Source organism: Bos mutus, chromosome 2 (assembly GCF_027580195.1).
Source record: "Bos mutus isolate GX-2022 chromosome 2, NWIPB_WYAK_1.1, whole genome shotgun sequence".
NCBI classification, from domain to species: domain Eukaryota; kingdom Metazoa; phylum Chordata; class Mammalia; order Artiodactyla; family Bovidae; genus Bos; species Bos mutus.
In genome coordinates this window covers 31,448,979-31,468,801 of record NC_091618.1, presented here as the reverse complement: position 1 = coordinate 31,468,801, position 19,823 = coordinate 31,448,979, and the positions used below count along the sequence as shown (strand labels likewise).

The following is a 19,823-nucleotide window of genomic DNA, read 5'->3' as shown; positions in this document are numbered from 1 at the left end:
GGTGGATTCTTATCCACTGTGCAACCAGGGAAGTTCTAAAGCATTTTTATTTTAATGGTGCATGTTAAACAGTTCATTCTAAATGATGAAAATGTACATCTCTGTTATTGAACCGCTTTGGCCTCCAAAAGATGATTTAATGTTGTTTTTTGTACCTTTGTGTTTTCCAAAATTTCTTCCAAAAAAAATTAATGGCTATATATGGAAGATTAACTAAATAATTAATGGAAGGCTATATAACCTTCCATTGTAAGAATGTGTCATAAATTGGGTAAATCATGTTCTTTTGGTTTAATATTAATTTGCTTCCAGTTTCCCTAGTATCAAAGCTGTAAGGAACACCTTGGTCTATAAATTTTTGTGTTTTCAATTTATGTTAGTTGAGACAGATTTCCTAAAAGTTGAATCATTATGATGACTTTTTATAGCTCTTGCTCTGTGTTGCAAGATTGTTTTCCAAAAGATTTTCAGATATCTATTTTTTCTAATTCTGCAAGTTTAATAAGTAAAAATTGGCTTTTTATTACTCTGATTATTTGCAGAGTTGCATGTTTCTCAAATGTCTATTGGTCATTTTCCCCCCTTTTGAGTTGGTTACCTAACGTATCTTAGTGGTTTCAGTATTTTTTTTAAGTATGAGCTCTGTTCATATTTCTTGCAGATATCTTTATTCAGTAGTTTTGCCTTTCATTTCAGTTTGTGTTTTTTGACTGTTTAGTTTTATGTTGTCAAATCTATTAATCTATTAAGTGCCTCAGTAATAGAGAAAATAAGGTTTAAAACTGCATTTGTGGCCTGACAGTCCTGTGTCTCCTTCTTTGTCCTCCCAGTGAGGGACAGAGCACTGACCTGGGAACAGGGTTAAGGGGCTGATTTCAGGTGTGTTGATTTCCTTCAGTGGCTTCTCTGACATAGCTGCGGGAATTATCTAATAAGTTTATTCATCCTGGTGAGACCCTGCTTCTCCCTGTTCATTTCTGAATTCTAAGTTTTAAATTGGAAAACCTAAAGAACAGAAGAGTTATATTCAGGTAATCCTGAGATCTCTGAAGTAAAGTCAAGTTGCTCAGTTGTGTCCGACTCTTTGCGACCCCATGGACTGTAGCCTACCAGGCTCCTCTGTCCATGGGATTTTCCAGGCAAAAGTACTGGAGCGGATTGCCATTTCCTTCTCCAGGGGATCTTCCAGACCCAGGGATCGAACCCGGGTCTCCCACATTGTAGACAGACGCTTAACTGTCTGAACCACCAATTACTCTCTGAACCTCCAGTTAAAGCTCACCTGCTCACCTTCCCCATCTAACTACACCTCTTGTCTCCTGCCTGCCTAGCAAACGTCCTTGTCACCCTGCTTCTGCCTCCTCTCCTATCTGCCTGAGCATGCCAGGGCCTTAAACGTTACCAGGTCATCACCTCTGTCCTTTTCTTCTTCCGCAGTGAAAGCAGCCCAGCGCCTCCCAGGGATCACCCTGCAGCCTTTGGAAGGAGCCGAGGGCCACGTGGAGTCACCCTCCACCAGCAGTGGCATTATAGCCAAGACCGGCCTTCCTGCAGCTCCCTCCCTGGCCTTTGTCAAAGGGCAGTGCGTGCTCATCTCCCGGGCCCGCTTCGAGGCAGACATCAGCTATTCAGAAGACCTGATTGCACTGTTTAAACAGATGGATTCCAGAAAATATGGCAAGTAGTTGGCCTCGGCCTAATTCCCAGAAGGCAGGGTGGCCCATGATCTCAGAGCAAGGTGTTCCTGTCTCTTTAAATATTCAGAAGTGACTTTCTTGGCAAAGCCTTCCTAACCTGCTCCTCTTCCTGTGGAAAGGTGTTCCTTAAATTGTTACCGATAGTTGAGCACGTAGTAGGGTCTGCTTTGTCCTTAAAGGCCTCCCAAGGAGAAGACTCCTTCCCTGGTCACCTGGGCAGTGTCTGCTTAGTAGAAGCAGGTAAGTTCCTGCTGTAACCACTTAAACCCATTTAGTTTTATCTTGTTCTTAGGAGAGCTTGAAATATAGGTGTTTTCCATAAAAATAATTGCCAGCCTGGTAGGCTCCAGTCCATGGGGTTGTGAAGAGTTGGACACGACTGAGTGACTTCACTTTCACTTTCATGCTTTGGAGAAGGAAATGGCAACCTACTCCAGTGTTCTTGGCTGGAGAATCCCAGGGATGGCTGAGCCTGGTGGGCTGCCGTCTGTGGGGTCACACAGAGTCGGACACAACTGAAGCAACTTAGCAGCAGCAGCAGCAGCAGCAACAGCAGACTCAGTTCAGTTCAGTCGCTCAGTCGTATCCGACTCTTTGCATAGACTAAGCCAGTGGTTTTCAGGCTTGAGCCCGCCTCCCAACCACCTAAAGCAGTGGGTAAATCACAGATTGGCTGATCCAACCCCCAGAGTAAATGTTGATGCCTGGGTTCCCACCAAGAGCAACTGATTTAATTGGCTTGAGGTGGGGCCCTGGATATTGGCATTAAAAAAGAAAAATCTTCAGGTGAGTCTAATAATCAGCTAGGCTTGAAATCCACCAGACAAAGCAGAGCAGTATTGCTTGATTTTTTTTTTTTTTTTTTTTTTTGTGAGGTTCTTCAAAAGCTGCCACATCAGAATAAGGAGCAGAATTCTGAACTTCTGGGTTTCATTCTTAGCTTGGGCCTTGTTGCTTTGCAAAACAGTGTAGCTTTTGTATTCCCATTCTTGAAATGGTTTTAGCTTTTTTTTAGTCAGGTTAGAAGGGCTTCCCAGGTGGCGCTAATGGTAAAGAACACACCTATCAATGCAGAAGACATAAGAGACTCGGGTTCAGACTCTGAGTCGGCAGGATCCCCTGGAGGAAGAAGTGGCAGCTCACTCCAGTATTCTTGCCTGGAGAATCCCCATGGACAGAAGAGCCTGTGGGCTATGGTTCATAGGGGTGCAATGAGTCGGACACGACTGAAGCAACTTAGCACAGCACACACAGGCAGGTAGAAAGCAAACCTTTAAACCTCTTGCCTTTGAGACATTATGCTCAGGCAGCATCGTGGATGAAGCCTCTGTGGAGTGACTTGCGTAGCGAGCCTTCCTCGAGGTTGGGGATCCTTCAGGAGAGGGTGGTGCTGGCTGCTGCCTTGTTATCCTTTAGATGGATAGAGTTTTGACCGGTGAGACCCGGCTGGGGAGTAGGGTTTAGGTGTGATGCACAGGGCCCAGTCCAAGTCCAGAGAGTGTTGTCCCCCCGTCCCCTGGACCCCTTAGGTCTTCGACCTCTGCTTGGGGCGGCCCTCAAAAGGCAAGTACCGATGACCTGTGACTTCTGATAAGTGTGGCCTTTGAAATCACACTCCTGACATGATCTGCTGTTTGTGGAGGAATGAGAACAGCAAAAATATTCACGCCCAAACCCTGCCCAGACCCACTAGATGTTAAAACACCATGAGTGGATATTTTTTCGCCATAGCAGTTACTCACGGGCCTTTCCATTTGCTGCCCTGCTGCCGTCAGGATCCAGCTGTTGCCAGAAAGGGCCTCCTGCACTATTCCACGTCAGGAGTGGGCTGTCTGCTTTGGGTCTTTCTGTCACATTACACCTGGGCCGCCTTGCTTCTCTCCTGACGTGGACCTGGTGTCCGTGATGCCTTTTCCCTAACCACCTTGCTTCCTCAGTAACCAGACAGAGAAGAATCCTCTTGTACTACCCAGAAAGCATTTACTGAGTTGCAGCTTACTTGATTTTCTCAAAAGGTAGATTGGTAGGAAAACCGGAAGTAACGAGTCAGTGCTGGGTAGGGAAATGCTCACCCTCCTTAGTTAATAACGTGTGTAGATGATGCTATACTCCACTAATCAGAAGATGGCATCATCATCATAATAATAAGTTATCATTGTTTACCTTTTTTTGAGTGCATTGTTTGCCAGACCACTTTTATAAGCATTTTACATTTAAATTTTACATAATCCTTACAAGAAGCCTATGAAGCAGGGCTTTAGGATCCTCCTTTGGCAGATGGTGGGAACAGAGGCACAGAGAAGTTATGTAACTTGCCCAAAGTCACACAGCCAGGAAGTGGCAGACCTGGGATTTGACCACTCCGACCACACGTAGCTTGTTTTCCATGCACAAAACGAAGCTACTAATAATGGTGCCCAGCTTATAGCGCACTGAGGAGCCAAGGACATGGTCATATAAGTTTCTTGGTTTAAAGTAAGCACTGAATAAGTACAAGCTATAGTATTATCCCAGCCTTGGAGATTCAGGGCATTTCTCACCTGCTAGGCCATCCCTGGTCCTCTGTCCATGTAACTCTCTTTGTCCCCACCCTTAGCAGCCCAGTGCCATCTCCACGGCTGCTTGTCTTTGCTCCCTGAATTCTGTCAAAGCCTCGATGAAAGGTGGTGTCAGTCTCTCTATCCCCGCTGCCCAGCACAAGATTAGCACAAGGTGCCCACCGCCCAAACTTCCTGGGGTTTTGTGAAACCAGGGGATGAATTCGTAAGTGTGGTGACCTTGCAGGAGGGCAGGGTGTCACGTTTGCCTGTTTGTCTCTTGTCGTTGCAGATGTCAAGACCCGGAAGTGGAGCTTTCTCCTGGAAGAATACAGTAAACTCAGTGAGCTGCCCATCTTGCTTGTTTATATCATGCTGTTGTTAAGCCTTAATCACATGCCTCGGATTTAATGTAGTTTTTTTTTGAAGATCGATTTCTTTACTTTTGACTCTGCCGGGTCTCCACCGTTGCACATGGGCTTGTCTGTAGCTGTGGTGAGGGACCATTCTTTAGCTGCCATGTGCGGGCTTCTCTTGTTGTGGAGCACAGGCTCCAGAGCAAGGTCTCAGTAGTTGTGGCACGTGGGTTCAGTTGCCCCGATGCATGTGGGGTCTTCCCAGACCAGGGATTGTGTCCCCTGCATTGGCAAGCAGACCCCTAATCACTCTACCAGCAGGGAAGCCCCAGCATAACATATTTTAGAAGAATCACCTCCTTCCTCCCCTCTGCTGCGATAACATGGCACGCTTGAGTGCAGGACTGGAAAAGGCGAAGATGCTCTCAGCCATGCCCCTGCACTCTGTGATAGTGGCTCTGTGACAGCTCAGGGAAATGCAGGGCCACATGTTCCATCAGGCTGCGGCGGTGCTAGTCAGATACTCGAGGCCTGTGCACCCTCCCACCCATCACAGAAGAACGAGAAGTGAGCGTTCGTGGGCTTTGGGAATCAGAGGCAAGCTAGGATTGCTGAGGTTAGATGGAAGCTACTTTAGGTCCCCTGTAAGAGCGGGCTCTTCACTTACTGCTAGAACCAGATGGTCTGTGGAAGCGGGAGAGCCATAGTGGTAACGGGCTTCATGATGGGCTGAGTTCTGCCAGAGGCAGAAGCCAAGGCCAGGGCACATCGGTGTTTAGTACACGCTTTGGAGCCTGACCAAGGGAAGGGCTATGTGTACAGATACAACTATGAGAAGAAGTCAGTTTGGGCTTATCATTTTGCTTCTCTGTGCTCTGCTTGGGTGGGGCAATGAATGAATTCCAGTATGCCTGAGGAAGGGTGGGGTGGGGTGATGGGTCGTATCTTGGCCTGTCCTGGAATGCTCGTCTGTCACCCGTCTTCCAGACTTCAAATCCTGCAGTGGGTGTGCAGCTGGCACAGCACAGGTTCCCCCTGCTTGACTCCCGAGAACTTTCTGGTCCCAGGGATGGTACCTGTCAAGCCGGGAGAGACATTCTCCAGTGCAGTGGAGGCGGGGAGGTGTCCACCAGGCTAGGGGTGTAAGGAAGAGGTCTCTTCCCTCTGTCTCCTTCCTATGTGATTTACTGTGTGACATCAGGTAGGTAGCTCAATATTCTGGGTCGCGTTTGGCCCTTCAGTTAAAAAAAAGGGGGGAGGGAAGGTATTTAATCCATATCTATCCTACTGACAGAAATTAAATATGAGGAAAGAGCATTTGATTCCTTGAGGGAAGAGCATTTGATTCCTTGAGGGAAAACTTGCTGCAGATTTGGGGTTCAGTTTGAATATGATGAGTTACTTATTTAGTGTCAGCAGCCACTAGCTGAGGCAAAAAGGGTGGCTGACATTTATCTGAGACTCCTTAGCTGCAACTGTTTGGAGATTGTGGCATGAACAAATTATTTGGCCGAAGCTGAATTTTTGATGAGCAGTCAAAGTGAGTTTTTCTCTCTCAGCCCTTTGTCTTTCAATCACAGAAAGACATGTAAATATGTGAGCTATGAAGCCTTTGACTTTTATGGAACAACAAAAAGCAGGACATTTACAGCATTAGGAGATGAATGTAACATTGAAAAACCATGACTTGCAGCTCACGTAGCGTTATATAATGGTTCCAAGTCTCGTGGGCCATGGACTCATTGAAATATGTGATGAAACAATGGAGTCTTCACTGGGAAAAATGTACAGAATGGCCACGTGTAAGGTTTTTTTTTTTTAAAAAAAAAAAACATTTATTTTGTTTATTTATTTTTGGCTGCCTTGGGCCTTGGGTTTTAGTTGCAGCACTCAGGGTCCGCGTTGCCTCTCTAGTTGCAGTGCTCAGGCCTTGTTGCTTTGCAACATGTGGAATCTTCCTTCCCTGACCAAGGATCAGACCCTCGTCCCCTGTATTGGAAGGCAGGTTTGTAACCACTGGACCACCAGAGAAGTCCCCACATGTAAAGATTTTGTTTTTTATATTACTAATCCCATGGACCTTGATTTAAGAATTCTAGAGTTAGGACTGCTTTTTTTGCATTCACTATAATGATGGGCTTCCTAGGTGGCGCTAGTGGTTAAGAACCCACCTGGTAATGCAGGAGATGTAAGAGACACAGGTTTGATTCCTAGATTGGGACAATTCCCTGGAGGAGGGCATGACAACCCACTCTAGTATTCTTGCCTGGAGAATCCCATGGACAGAGAAGCCTGGTGGGCTACAGTCCATAGGGTTGCAAAGAGTCAGACACAACTGAAGGGATGATAATGGTTCATAGACTATAACAGAGGTGCAACAGTGACCCCGAGTGCTGATTTTCCGTGTCTTCTTGTTGTTGTTCAGTCGCTGAGTTATGTCCGACTCTTTGCGACCCCAGACTGCGGCATGCCAGGCTTCCTTGTCCTTCACCATCTTCTGGAGCTTGCTCAAATTCATGTCCATTGCGTTGGTGACACCATCCAACTATCTCTTCCTCTGTTGACCCCTTCTTCTCCTGCCTTCAATCTTTCCCAGCATCAGGGTCTTTTCTAATGAGTCAGTTCTTCCCATCAGGTGGCCAAAGTATTGGAGCTTCAGCTTCAGCATCAGTCCTTCTAATGAATATTCAGGATTGAATTCCTTTAGGATTGATTGGTTTGATCTCCTTGCAGTCCAAGGGATTCTCAAAAGTCTTCAACACCACAGTTCAAAAGCATCAATTCTTTGGCATTCAGCCTTCTTTATAGTCCAACTCTCACGTCCATGCATGACTACTGGAAAAACCATAGCCTTGACTAGATGGATCTTTCTTGGCAAAGTAATGTCTCTGCTTTTTAATATGCTGTCTAGGTTGGTCATAACTTTTCTTCCAAGGAGTAGGCGTCTTTTAATTTCATGGCTGCAGTCACCATCTGCAGTGATTTTGGAGCCCAAAAAAATAAAGTCTGTCACTGTTTCCATTGTTTGCCCATCTATTTGCCATGAAGTGATAGGACCAGATGCCATGATCTTAGTTTTTTGAATGTTGAGTTTCAAGCCAACTTTTTTTTTTTAGTTCTTCTTCACTTTCTGCCATAAGGGTGGTATCATCTGTGTATCTGAGGTTATTGATATTTCTCCCGACAATCTTGAGTCCAGCTTGTGCTTCATCCAGCCCAACATTTCACATGATGTACTCTGCGTATAAGTTAAATAAGCAGGGTGACAGTAAACAGCTTTGATGTTCTCCTTTCCTAATTTGGAACCAGTCTGTTGTTCCATGTCCAGTTCTAACTGTTGCTTCTTGATCTGCAGATTTCTCAGGAGGCAGGTAAGGTGGTCTGGTATTCGCATCTCTTGCAGAATTTTCCACAGTTTGTGGTGATCCACACAGTCAAAGGCTTTGGTGTAGTCAATAAAGTAGAAGGTTTTCTGGAACTCTCTTGCTTTTTCTATGATCCAGTGGATGTTGGCAATTTGATCTCCGGTTCCTCTACCTTTCTAAATCCAGCTTGAACATCTGGAAGCTCTCACTTGGTTCACGTACTGTCGAAGCCTAGCTTGGAGAATTTTGAGCATTACTTTGCTAGCTTGTGAAATGAATGCAATTGTATTTGAACACTCTTTGGCATTGCCTTTCTGGATTGTAGTGAACACTGACATTTTCCAGTCCTGTGGCCACTGCTGAGTTTTCCAAATTTGCTGGCATATTGATTGCAGGACTTTCATAGCATCATCTTTTAGGACTTGAAGTAGCTCAGCTGGAATTCCATCACCTCCACTAGCTTTGTTGGTCGTGATGCTTCCTACCGCCCGCTACTTTGCACTCTAGGATGTCTGGCTCTAGGTGAGTGATCCCACCTTCACAGTTATTTGGGTTATTGAGTTCTCTCTTACACAGTTCTTCTGTGTATTCTTGCCACTTCTTCCTAATATCTTCTGCTTCTGTTAGGTCCATAACATTTCTGTGCCCATCTTTGCATGAAATGTTCCCTTGGTATCTCTAATTTTCTTGAAGAGATCTCTATTCTTTCCTGTTCTATTGTTTTCCTATATTTCTTTGCATTGTTCACTGAGGAAGACTTTCTTATCTCTCCTTTCTATTCTTTGGAACTCTGCATTCAGTTGAGTATATCTTACCTTTTCTCCTTTCCCCATTTCATAGATTGGGGAAAATCTGGACCCAGAGAAAGGAAACAGTTGTTTTTCTTGTCAGGGAGCCTCGCAGGGTCACAGTAAAGTCTGATTAAAATTGTGATTCTGAGTTTGTGATGTGACCTGCTAGGAGATGGAGAAACCAGGTCTGTGAACTAATAGACTAGGGAGATGAAGTGCTGCATATATCGCAGTTCCATTCCTCTGGTAACAGACCATAAACCTGGGGAGTCTGGACCTCTCTCCCACCCCTAGGTCTCGTATGTGGAATCAGATTATTGACCTGAGCTAGTGACCATGTGCCTCTGAAACTAATTAAGAAATAACAGTAAGACCTGAGAGTGTGAGTGCCCACTGCAGATACAGTGGCAGCTCCGATCTCCAGGTCAGGCCAGTCTCCTCTGAGTGTTCCTCCTCCCTCTTCTCTCAGTGATGACTCATGGCCTCCTGGCCACAGCGAAACTGGCAGCAGGCCTTCTGTTTTCCCCTGCCTGTCACAGTCCAGAAGGGTTCCTCATCCCCAAATCAGTGATTTCGTCTTGTCGGCTGCTATTTGAAAACATTCACATCCACATCTCTCCGCCATGTGGGCCAGCAGCGTTCTGCCAGAGAGCTGTTTTACAGAAACGACTTCTCGATGACTCATGAAGCCAGATAGCACATCCATCTGATCTCCCAGCGCAGGGAAAGGGTAGCAGAGAGTTGCTGACAGAGAATTCAGGCGGTCTCAGAAACACAGTCTGTGGGCTGAACCGGCAGCGTAGGATTTGGGGAGCTAGCAGTCGATAGGAAACAGAGTAGAGCGTTCTTTTTTCCCCCTTGAGTGGCTGAAAGGACATAATGCGCACAAAGCCTTGCATCCCACCCCCGCTGGATCATCAGCCCTTTCTTAGCTTTCATCAGGTATCTGAGTGCTGAAGATCACTGGATTAAAATGAAAATGGGTTCTGAAAGCACATGGAGTGCTCAGCCTTTTGAAGCGTGCAGAAATCAGCACGCTCAGATTTAATTTGGAAGCTTACAGTGTATGTAGGCATCAATACGAACAGTCTATCTTTTATTAAAGCCATCAGCGTTACCTAATTTCTTATCAGGGTGATGCTATTCATGCAAATGGTTTCCAGAAATATGCTGGGAAAAGATTGAAGGCAAAAGGAGAAGGGGTGGCAGAGGACGAGATGGCTAGGTAGCATCACCAACTCAATGGACATGAATTTGAGCAAACTCTGGGAAATAATGAAAGATAGAGAAGCCTGGTATGCTGCAGTCCATGGGGTCACAAAGAGTCGGACATGACTTAGTGACTGAACAACAACAGAAATATTTAGGGAAAGACAAATGGATTTAAATATATTGAAAATGCAACCCAATTTAAGGTGGTGGTAGATGGCTCAGCCTCCATATTCACTTCAGTATTTACAACCGGCAGTTGATGGTTGTGGCTGAAGGCTTTTGGAATACCTTGTGGGGAAATTAAGAACACATGAGCCTGTGGAATAGAGACCCAGCAGCCTTAGAATTTCAAGTAACATGGGTTAGAAATGAAATGGACCCAAGTTCTCTCTCTGATTCCTTCACCTAGATTCCTGGAGAATCCAATGAGCCCCTTGGTGGGTTACTACGACTCTCCCAGGGTGCCCCTGAGAGGTAAAGGGTAAAGAGCAGTTGAGGATCTGTAGACACTGGTCACTCTTCTAGTCAGATTTTTTGAAGGAAATGATGAAAGGGAAGATATCTTGAAAGCTGCCACTGTGGGACAGTAGGCTGTGACTGGTAGTTCAATGATAATTCTACTACCAGGGATTTCTAGCTCTATCTTTTCTCTAACTTTAAATTTTAACTGATGTTATCCTGCCTTCCCCCACCCTACAGAATTCTGTTTTATTTGGAACTTGGGTTGTTTTGTTTTTTTTCTGTTTCTGTACTGAATAAAGAGGTTTTGTTTTGTTTTTCTTTTGAAATCAGGTGAAGCTAAATTCCTTCAAAAAAGAAAAATCAATGCAATTACTTTGCTTTCATTTCCATTTCATTTCATTTCCTAGGTCGTTTGTTTTTCCCAGCTAGTTTTATGGCTCTAACTAGAAAAGTCTCTCCATCCATTATATTGGCGTGTGGAAGCCACACGCATGGAAGGAAAGTGAAGACCCTGAAGTATAAGCTTTAGTTCAAAGAGAGCCATGGCCACGCCCAGTGTAGACTCTAAGCCAAGCAGGGGTTGGTAAAGTTCTTTTGTAAAGGGCCAGACCGTTCATATTTCAGGCTCTGTGGGCTGTGCTCTCTCTGTCCCAGTGACTCAGCTGCACCATTAGGCACGATAGCCACCATTGACTGTCTACTAACACATGGGCACAGCTGTCTCCACACAAACTTTATTTATCAGAACAATAAGTAGACTGATTTGGTCCACAGGCCACCTCTCCCAAGAGGAGATGCTTTTTCTCTTACGGAAAATGTCCAAAGTGCAAGGCCATGTGCATTGTTCTCAGTCGGTGGCCTTTGCATGGACGCTGCCCTTTGTCATTATTTATGAATAGCGCTCCTGTCCTACTGATTTTTCTCCCTCCCCCCCACCCCACCTCCCGGCTTGTGATATAATTTAATTTTATGTATTTTTTTTGCTTTTATTTATTTTTAATACTTTTTATTTTGTATTGGAATATAGCCAATTAACAATGTTGTGATAGTTTCAGGGGACAGCAGAGGGACTCAGCCGTACACATGTATCCATACTCCCCCACGCTCCCCTCCCATCCAGGCTGCCGCAGCTGCTCTTCTTTCTTGGAAACACCTCACAGTTTCTCTGCAAGGACCGCAGTGCTTTCTTGCCTGTGGACAGCATGTAGCTTAAAGTTCTCCGTCTTCTCAAGTATCAAAACCAAAATAAAACATAAGGAGAATGAAAACAAGGCAAGATTTATTCATTCTAAGTCTTGCTTTAATTGGGCTAGTTTTTGAAGAATATGAGTCGTTATTTATTGAAAGGAAGTCATTTTTAAATGACTTAAGGTTAAAAAAGATCAGTCACAAAAACATGTTAGTTCTTTCCAGTGTTTGCGTAGCGTAGTGAAGATCAGTTTTGCGTTACTGAGCACCCTCTTGTTTGCGGACATCAAGTACAGAGGGAGAAAGCTGGTGCTCTGCCATGCATCTGTCAGCGCCCAGTTTTCTCTCCAGTTACTTTTTTGAAGAAGGTGGCACACTGCAGAATTCCAGCCCTTGAACTTTGTATGTCAAAGCCCCTTCTTTTTTCTCCCAGAAGTCTTGGGCATTAACACTCCAATTCTTACACCTCTGTTCTTTCTAGTGGAAAGAGTGCGCGGCCTTCCACAAGTTCAGCTGGATCCTCTGCCCAAGACCCTCACCCTGGCTTTCACCGCTCAGCTCCAGAAGACGTCTCTCTCTCCTGTGGCAGACATCCCTGAGGCAGACCTGTCCAGGGTGGACTCCAAGCTTGTGTCTAGCCTGCTGCCCTTTCAGAGAGCTGGAGTCAAGTAGGTTCTTCCTTTGTCTTCTTGTGCTGTCTCCTGTTCAGATTTATCGATCACCATGACCTAGGTTCAGATGCTCCCTCTTTTATGAATACTCCTCTTTCACAACCTTCTGAAAGCATCTAGGGATTAGAATTAAACAGCCCAAGTGTGCCATCACCAAAGCCTGATTGTAACCATTGATTTCAAATTCCCTAAGTTAATCAGGGAATTCCCTAAGTTAGTTCCCTAAATTAATCCCTAACCTAGACAGCATATTAAAAAGCAGAGACGTTACTTTACCGACAAAGGTCCGTCTAGTCAAAGCTATGGTTTTTCCAGTAGTCATGTATGGATGTGAGAGTTGGACCATAAAGAAAGCTGAGCACCGAAGAACTGATGCTTTTGAACTGTGGTGTTGGAGAAGACTCTTGAGAGTCCCTTTGACTGCACAGAGATCAAACCAATCAATCCTAAAGGATATTCAGTCCTGAATACTCATTGGAAGGACTGATGCTAAAGCTGAAACTCCAGTTCTTTGGCCACCTGATGCAAAGAACTGACTCATTGGAAAAGACCCTGATGCTGGGAAAGATTGAAGGCAGGATGAGAAGGGGATGACAGAGGCTGAGATGGTTGGATGGCATCACCAACTCAATGGGCATGAGTTTGAGCAAGCTCCAGGAGTTGGTGATAGACAGGGAAGCCTGGTGTGCTGCAGTCCATGGGGTCGCAGAGTCGGACATGACTGAGCGACTGAAATGAAGTTAATCAGGACTCTGGATGGCAAGGGTGCACAAACTCTACTCAAAATAGTGTAAGAAGTAACATACGTGTCCTCGGTTCATGCCACCCACAGGCCCACTGCTCACTTTCCCACCTTGGTTGGTCACTGGCTTCTGAAGGGCAGAAATGCTGTTTTCAGGCAATTCAGAAAGACCTCTGCAGCCTGGAATTCTTGTGGGCCATGCCAACTGCTGATCAGAAGAGGGGATGTCCTCTGTCTTTTCTGTGTAAGAAGAAAAGGAGAAGAACTAGTCAGTTGGCTTATTATCAGGGTCCTGAGCAAGTGATCAGTTTTGCAGGAATTCCGATGAAAGAGGAGTGGTGTTTGGAGCAGGAGACCAGGTATCTGGCTTTCAGAGATCCTTTTAGCTTTTCCTTGATTCATCATGTGAGTCAAGCAAGTTACTGTCACTGTGTCTTGGTTATTTTTCTCATTTTGGGGAATACTAGTTATAAGAGAGACACTTTCCCAGCAGTTACAATGGCACCAAGCACTGTTTTAAATATTTTAGACATTGTGAATGCCTGCTACACTCTTTGGAGTAGGTCTGGCTGTTATTCCACGTGACAGCTGAGGTACAAGGAGGGTATAGATCACTTGGATAAAGACACACAGCTCCCAGGTGGTGGACTTCGAATCCTAACCCAGGCCAGTGGGGCTCCGAAGGAGTGGAGTAGTAATCCATGCCTTATTCACAAACTGTTAGCCAGGGCTACTGCCCTGGAGGGTCAGGGTCACGGTTGCAGGCTGCTAGGTAATGAGCCACAGTGCCCCTCCTAGACCAACACTCTTGCTCCATCCTTCCCTCTGGACGTCATTCTTTTCTCCAGTGTTTTCTGTCTTTGCCACGCTTATGCATAGAGTCCTCTCTGACCTTGAGAAAAACCATATTTTGATCCCACCATCTTTCCTTTCTTCCCTTCCCTTCCCAACATCCCTCCCGTGACAAGCACAGCCCTCCCAGTCCCTCTTTAAAGAGGCTTTCCCACTCTCTTCCCTTCCATCCCGTGGGCCTCACCTGCACCAGGCAGAGAGCAACTCATCTTATTGGAAACTCTGCCTACTTCGCTTCCATGACCTAAAGGTCTTGGAGCTTCTCCCTACCCTTTGACTACACATTTCCCTGGTAGCTCAGCTGGTAAAGAATCCACCTGCAATGCAGGAGACTGCTGTTCAATTCCTGGGTCGGGAAGATCCACTGGAGAAGGGATAGGCTACCCACTCCAGTATTCATGGGCTTCCCTTGTGGCTCAGATGGTAAAGAATCTGCCTGCAATGTGGAAGACCTGAATTCAATCCCTGGGTCGGGAAGATCCCCTGGAGGAGGGCATGGCAACCCACTCCAGTATTCTTGCCTGGAGAATCCCCATGGACAGAGGAGCCTGGCGGGCTACAGTCCATGGGGTCGCAAAGAGTCAGACACAGCTGAGCAACTAAGCACAGCACGTTGTCCCTGTTTGTAGTCTTCTCTAGATTATTACCACCCTGCCCCCTGTGGCCCCTGTCTTCCTTCTCGGGGGAGAGGTCTCTCATGAACAGGTAGCCCCCACCCAAGCAGCGGTGTGGCTTCCTGTGATATGCGACGGCAGTTTAACCGCCACCCTGGGAGGTGTGCTGTGCTGTATCCTGACCTTGTCCACTTCAGTTTCGCTATAGCACAAAGAGGCCGCCTGCTGCTTGCCGATGACATGGGCCTGGGGAAGACCATCCAAGCCATCTGCATAGCGGCCTATTACCGGAAGGAGTGGCCCCTCCTGGTGGTGGTGCCGTCATCTGTGCGCTTCACCTGGGAGCAGGTCAGTTCTCCTGGCGTCATCACGTTAACAAGGACAGTTTTCCTCAGAGGCAGAGTCACCACATGACTGTTCGGGGGCAGGACCCAGGGAAGCTCCGAGGCTCTGTGTCAGCTGAGGGCGAGAAGGGAGATGAGATAGCCTCCTGAGGTCAGGCCCCTGGCCTTCAGGAACACTCCAAGCTCCAACTCACCTGCGTCTGTTACAGACGCTTCCTGAGTGCCTCTGGTGTCCCTGCTGACGACACCTTTCACTTAGGTTTCAGAATAGTTTTACTCCCTTTATTTCCCTTAATCCTTAAGTAGCCATGTGCAATAGACACGAGATGTTAACCCCACTCACAGATGAGAAAACTGCCCCTCAAAGAGGCTAAGCACCACGCTTACTGCTAGTGAGGGGCGGTTCCGGGACCTTGAGGTCACACCTCCTAACTGGGGGCTCGGGATTTTACACCCAGTAGCAAGTGGTGTGGGTAGGAGGTGCTCTGTCTGCTGGGCAACTTTTTGGCTGAAGAACCTGGCACGACTGTTGTGTTGTCTCTCAGCCATGAGCTTGTCTAGCATAAACCCAGGGATCAGAGTGGTCCTGTGAAATGAATAAAACTCTCCATAAGCAGACGCGGTGAGGAAGGAAGACGTGGTTCATTGTCCGTAGCTTTCCCCAGCTTCATGCTAGTCGGGGGCAGCTGTCGGCTTCCTCAGGCTATGGCCGTTCATAGGGACAGGGGTAAGACAAATAAATGCAGGAGGGTGGGGAGGGGGCAGACTGAGTGTACCTGCAGGGGGCGCTAACCTTGGTCCACCTGGAGAGAGTCAGTGATGGCTTGGCGGGGGTCCCAGCTGGCGGCTGCCGGGCCAGAGCCTCACTTGGGTTTTGTTCTCTCCTGTCACACCCAGGCCTTCTGTCGGTGGCTGCCGTCTCTGAACCCAGTAGACATCAACGTCGTGGTGACCGGGAAGGACCGCCTGACAGATGGCTTGGTCAACATTGTCAGTTTTGATCTTCTGAGCAAGTTAGAAAAGCAGCTAAAACCCCCATTTAAAGTTGTCATCATTGTAAGTGACTCGACAAAGTCTTTCAGTACCTCCTCCCTGGGTAAAGGCTCCCTGAAAGCTCCACGAATGTCCACATCTGTAACTTCATGGAGCCTCCCTAGGTTTCTAGAAGAGAAATCACTGGCTTCATTTTGTGAGGAACTGGTATTTCATTTCTCTCAAATATCAATTCTCAGTCCTGGCTATATATTAGGATCTTCTGGGGGCTTTTTGGAAAATGGTGATCTGCTGGGTCTGTGCTGGGGGTTTCCAGCCCGCCTCCTCTCCCCACGGTGGGTCACGATGGAGCCCGAGGACCCCAGACAGCCCAGAACTCCAGGAACTACAGCCTGGACAGCACGGGCCTGCGCCTTCATCTGCTGCCCTCTTTGTCGGCATGACCCAGGCGTGCAGTTCAAACAGCTAATAGATTTTCTTTCAGCCGATGTAAAGATGTTCCCTCCCACCACAAACACATACACACAAAAGCACTCATTACCCTTTTTTAGAGAAGCTTTCAGAGTCTTGCTCCCAGATGTGACGGTATGTCTTGTAGTTGCCACTTGCCCTCTTCTAACTCCTCTCACGCTCCAGAAGGAAAGTCTGGAGAGGCTGGCCTCCTCTCCAGCACTCTGTGTCCACAAGACTCACAGATATAACCCTGAAAAGGTGTGAGTCTCTCCCATCCCCGCCCACATCCGGTCAGCTCCTAGCCCAAGTCCAGGTAACAGACGGTCCGTGGTGGAGCGTGCGATGGATGAATTCCAATGTAAGTGTATCCTCACTTCTCCTCTTGGCAGAACAGGCGACCCCAGTGCCTCCAGGTGACATGAAAGGGTCTTTATGCGAACATGTGACTGGAAAACTGCCAGTGGTATTTCCCTCCTCTAAAAATAGGATTCTCTGTCGACAGTGGCTCCCCAGACCTTGCTGCTTGTGTTGTCAAGCGCACATCTCGTCTAGAGAGAGCGAAAGGGAAGGGCTCTTAGAAAGCTCTTGGTGAGCCTCTGAGCCATAAGGCTGCAGTGGAGGCTCTGCCTCAGGTTTCCCAGCAGCAGGTTGACTGCAAGGGAGCCACCTTCATCCATTTGCTCAGCCAACTAGAGGGTCATCCCTGTGCAGGGCCATGCACTGCTGCGGGTAGGGAGGGAGGAGGTCAGCCTCTGGCCTCCAGGGAGCCATAGCCCAGCAGGACAGACAGAAGCACACGCAGATCGTCACAATCCATCCCAGTGCCTTCAGAGACGTGGGAGCAAAGGAGGTACTCAGGGAGGGGAAGGAGACTGCACACGCTGGACAGCAGCACCAGGCGCCAGCACGGGGCACACCTAGGTCCTCAGCACACTGGTTAGTGGGAGGTGTGTCTTAGAAACCAGCAAAGAGATTTGTTCAGTGCAGCCGGTGAGGTGGGCAGGGCAGGGCAGGGGCATCGCCAGCCCCACTTTGCAGGTGGAAAACTGTCCCTGAGAGATGAAGCGGCTTGCCTACAACATTGCGGAGAAGATGCCAGAGCCTGGTCCTTAGCCACGCCCACAGCCGTCTCCCTGAACAAGAAGGGCGATGCTGTGCCAGGGTCAAGCTTGACATGGGCTCTCTCTGTGTCCATGCAGGGTTTGGCCGTGTCTACTTATGTGACTGTTTCTTTACAGGATGAATCCCACTTCCTCAAAAACATTAAGACTGCCCGCTGTCGCGCAGCTATGCCCCTCCTCAAGGTGAGTGCTGCCAAGGGCAGACTTGGCGCCTGAGCCCATGGGGTGCTGAGATGCCCTGTGGTTTGTTTGGCTGGACAGGGGTCCAAGGGGAGCAGGGGCTGCAAGTCTGGGGCTGCAGGCCATGGACATGACTTATCATTGACTCAGGGCGTCTCTACTTGGGACTTCAGTCCCAGATTCACTCTTCTTCCTAACGTGCTGCTGAGGAGCTAGTGGGCAGTGTAGTTGTCTGTCATACATGAAGACCTGTTGAAGGTCACGGGTCGGGTCAGGATTTACTCCGGACCCTCCTTGGGGGCCTCCTGGACAAGGCAGAGCTACAGCCTCCAGCAGTGTCTTGTCTTAAACTATTGAGGATGACCTGCCTGTCTGCTCAGTGGTTTGTGGGGCAGAGCTCTTGGGGTGCTGGGAACCAAGGGCAACCAGTTATACAGACTCAGAACTAAGTGTGAGTATCAACTGGGTATTGTGGGTATCAGCCACAAAGCTGAGACCTGCTTTATAATAATTAATATTAATCTGTAATAATTAATAATAAGATGATACCGTTTTCTGGGGCCATCCTAAGGCTGATTGTTAACAGAAAGGTCAGCTGTCCACACGCTTTTCTGGGGGGGTCTGCACCTGTGCTGAGCACTCTGACTGCACGAGTCCTGGCTTCCAAGCAGAAGGTGTGTGTGTGTGCTGTGTGTGTGCACAGTGCAGCTTTGAATCTGTGCAGAAGCATTCTCTTCTGACCTGCCGTATAAGGGCCATGTTGTGTGTGTCACACACTTTGGTGTCTTTTTTGGTGTGTTCCAGTCCCTCCACTCCCAACAGGGGGAAAGCCCTACATTTCCTTCCATTTTTTTGTAGTGAGCTTTTTCCTCCTTTAGGAGAAAAATATTGTACAATTGGAAAAGTAGTCTTTTTTCTCATAACAAGGTGAAAATATCTCACAGATGACTCTGGAGCAATCTCCTTTGATTTGTATGAACTGAGCAAACAAAAGTGCCTGTTTTATCTTGGGTTCTAGTAAAGCGGTCTTTGGGTTGCAGTATCATTTTAAAAATGCAGCTTTTATTGCCTTAAGCTTTATTGTACTAAGCTGGAGAAAACTAATATGCTAAATGTTGGTGAAACTTACTAGCACTTGAACATTTTTTCTGACTGCCCACAAAACACACTCAAGTATCTACTCATTTCAAGTTTGCTTTGCATTCGGAGTAACTGGTAACATGATACATCTTCCAAAGCAGGATCGTATTTGCTCTCAACTTAAAAGTACTTTACGTAAAAGCTTCATTCTCTGCTCAAGTTACCTATAAATGTTTATAGGTTGAGAGCCCTTTCTGCACACACATAAATGAAATGTTTTCCCCAGAGTGGTGACCCTTGTTTTGGGAGGTTTTAATATGTTTTCTTTTGAAAAATGTTAATAGACTTTGGTACCGTGGTTTCAATATTACAGCCATAACTAAAATTAAATCTGTACCCTTGATTGTGTAGACAAAAGAAACTGCACAGTAGGTAGATGCTATCATTAAAGATATAGTAGGAAAGCTTCTTAGCAACTGTCTTGTTAATGCACTCATCGCCTGGCAGGCAAGCCGGACTTAAATATTGGTTTCTGAAATATGTGCTTCTGAGCCAGACCTTTTAAACAGTGTTAGTATTTTTCATATCTTGGGTATATTTCAAAGTGACACATTTAAAACAAATTTTTAACTGCGAACTAGTATATATTACTCTGGATTTACCGTAGAACTTGGGTGAATTAACGTATCAAAACAGGACCCGTGAATATAGCCTGTTCATGGGTGTCTCAAAACCATTGTCATCCATAACATTGACTTTGCATGGTGCTAGACTGTTGGCACCTTTGAGTAGGGGTGGAGGATGAGGCATCCTGTGTTAATTCTGTTGATCAGACCTGTCATCTCTCTGCTGTATTTTCATCTAGATCACAGTTCCTCGACCTTGGCACTGGTGACATTTTGGGCTGGGCAATTCCTTGTTGTCCACAGGGCCATCCTAGGCATTGTATTAATTGGATGTTTAACAGCATCCCTGGCCTGTACCCACTAAGTGCCGCTGGTACCCCCAGTTGTGACAACTGGAGTTATCTCCAGATACGGCCAAGGGTCCCAGGTGGCATGTGTGGCACCTGAAAGTTGCTCAGTCGTGTCCGACTCTGCGACCCCATGGACAGAGGAGCCTTCCAGGAATTCTCTAGGCCAGAATACTGGAGTGGGTAGCCTTT

At 46.9% G+C, this 19,823-nt stretch overlaps 1 protein-coding gene across 3 annotated transcripts in view; it reads left to right on the top strand.

The window, feature by feature from the left end:
- Nucleotides 1-19,823, top strand: part of SMARCAL1 (SNF2 related chromatin remodeling annealing helicase 1) — a 53,924-nt gene that overhangs the window by 7,129 nt on the left and 26,972 nt on the right. For all 3 annotated transcript variants that reach the window (XM_070386945.1, XM_070386938.1, XM_070386933.1), the window contains exons 5-10: nt 1,438-1,677; nt 4,527-4,577; nt 12,090-12,276; nt 14,685-14,835; nt 15,729-15,887; nt 17,516-17,581. In XM_070386945.1, the coding sequence (XP_070243046.1) occupies nt 1,438-1,677; nt 4,527-4,577; nt 12,090-12,276; nt 14,685-14,835; nt 15,729-15,887; nt 17,516-17,581 (854 nt within the window). The remainder of the gene's footprint in view (nt 1-1,437; nt 1,678-4,526; nt 4,578-12,089; nt 12,277-14,684; nt 14,836-15,728; nt 15,888-17,515; nt 17,582-19,823) is intronic.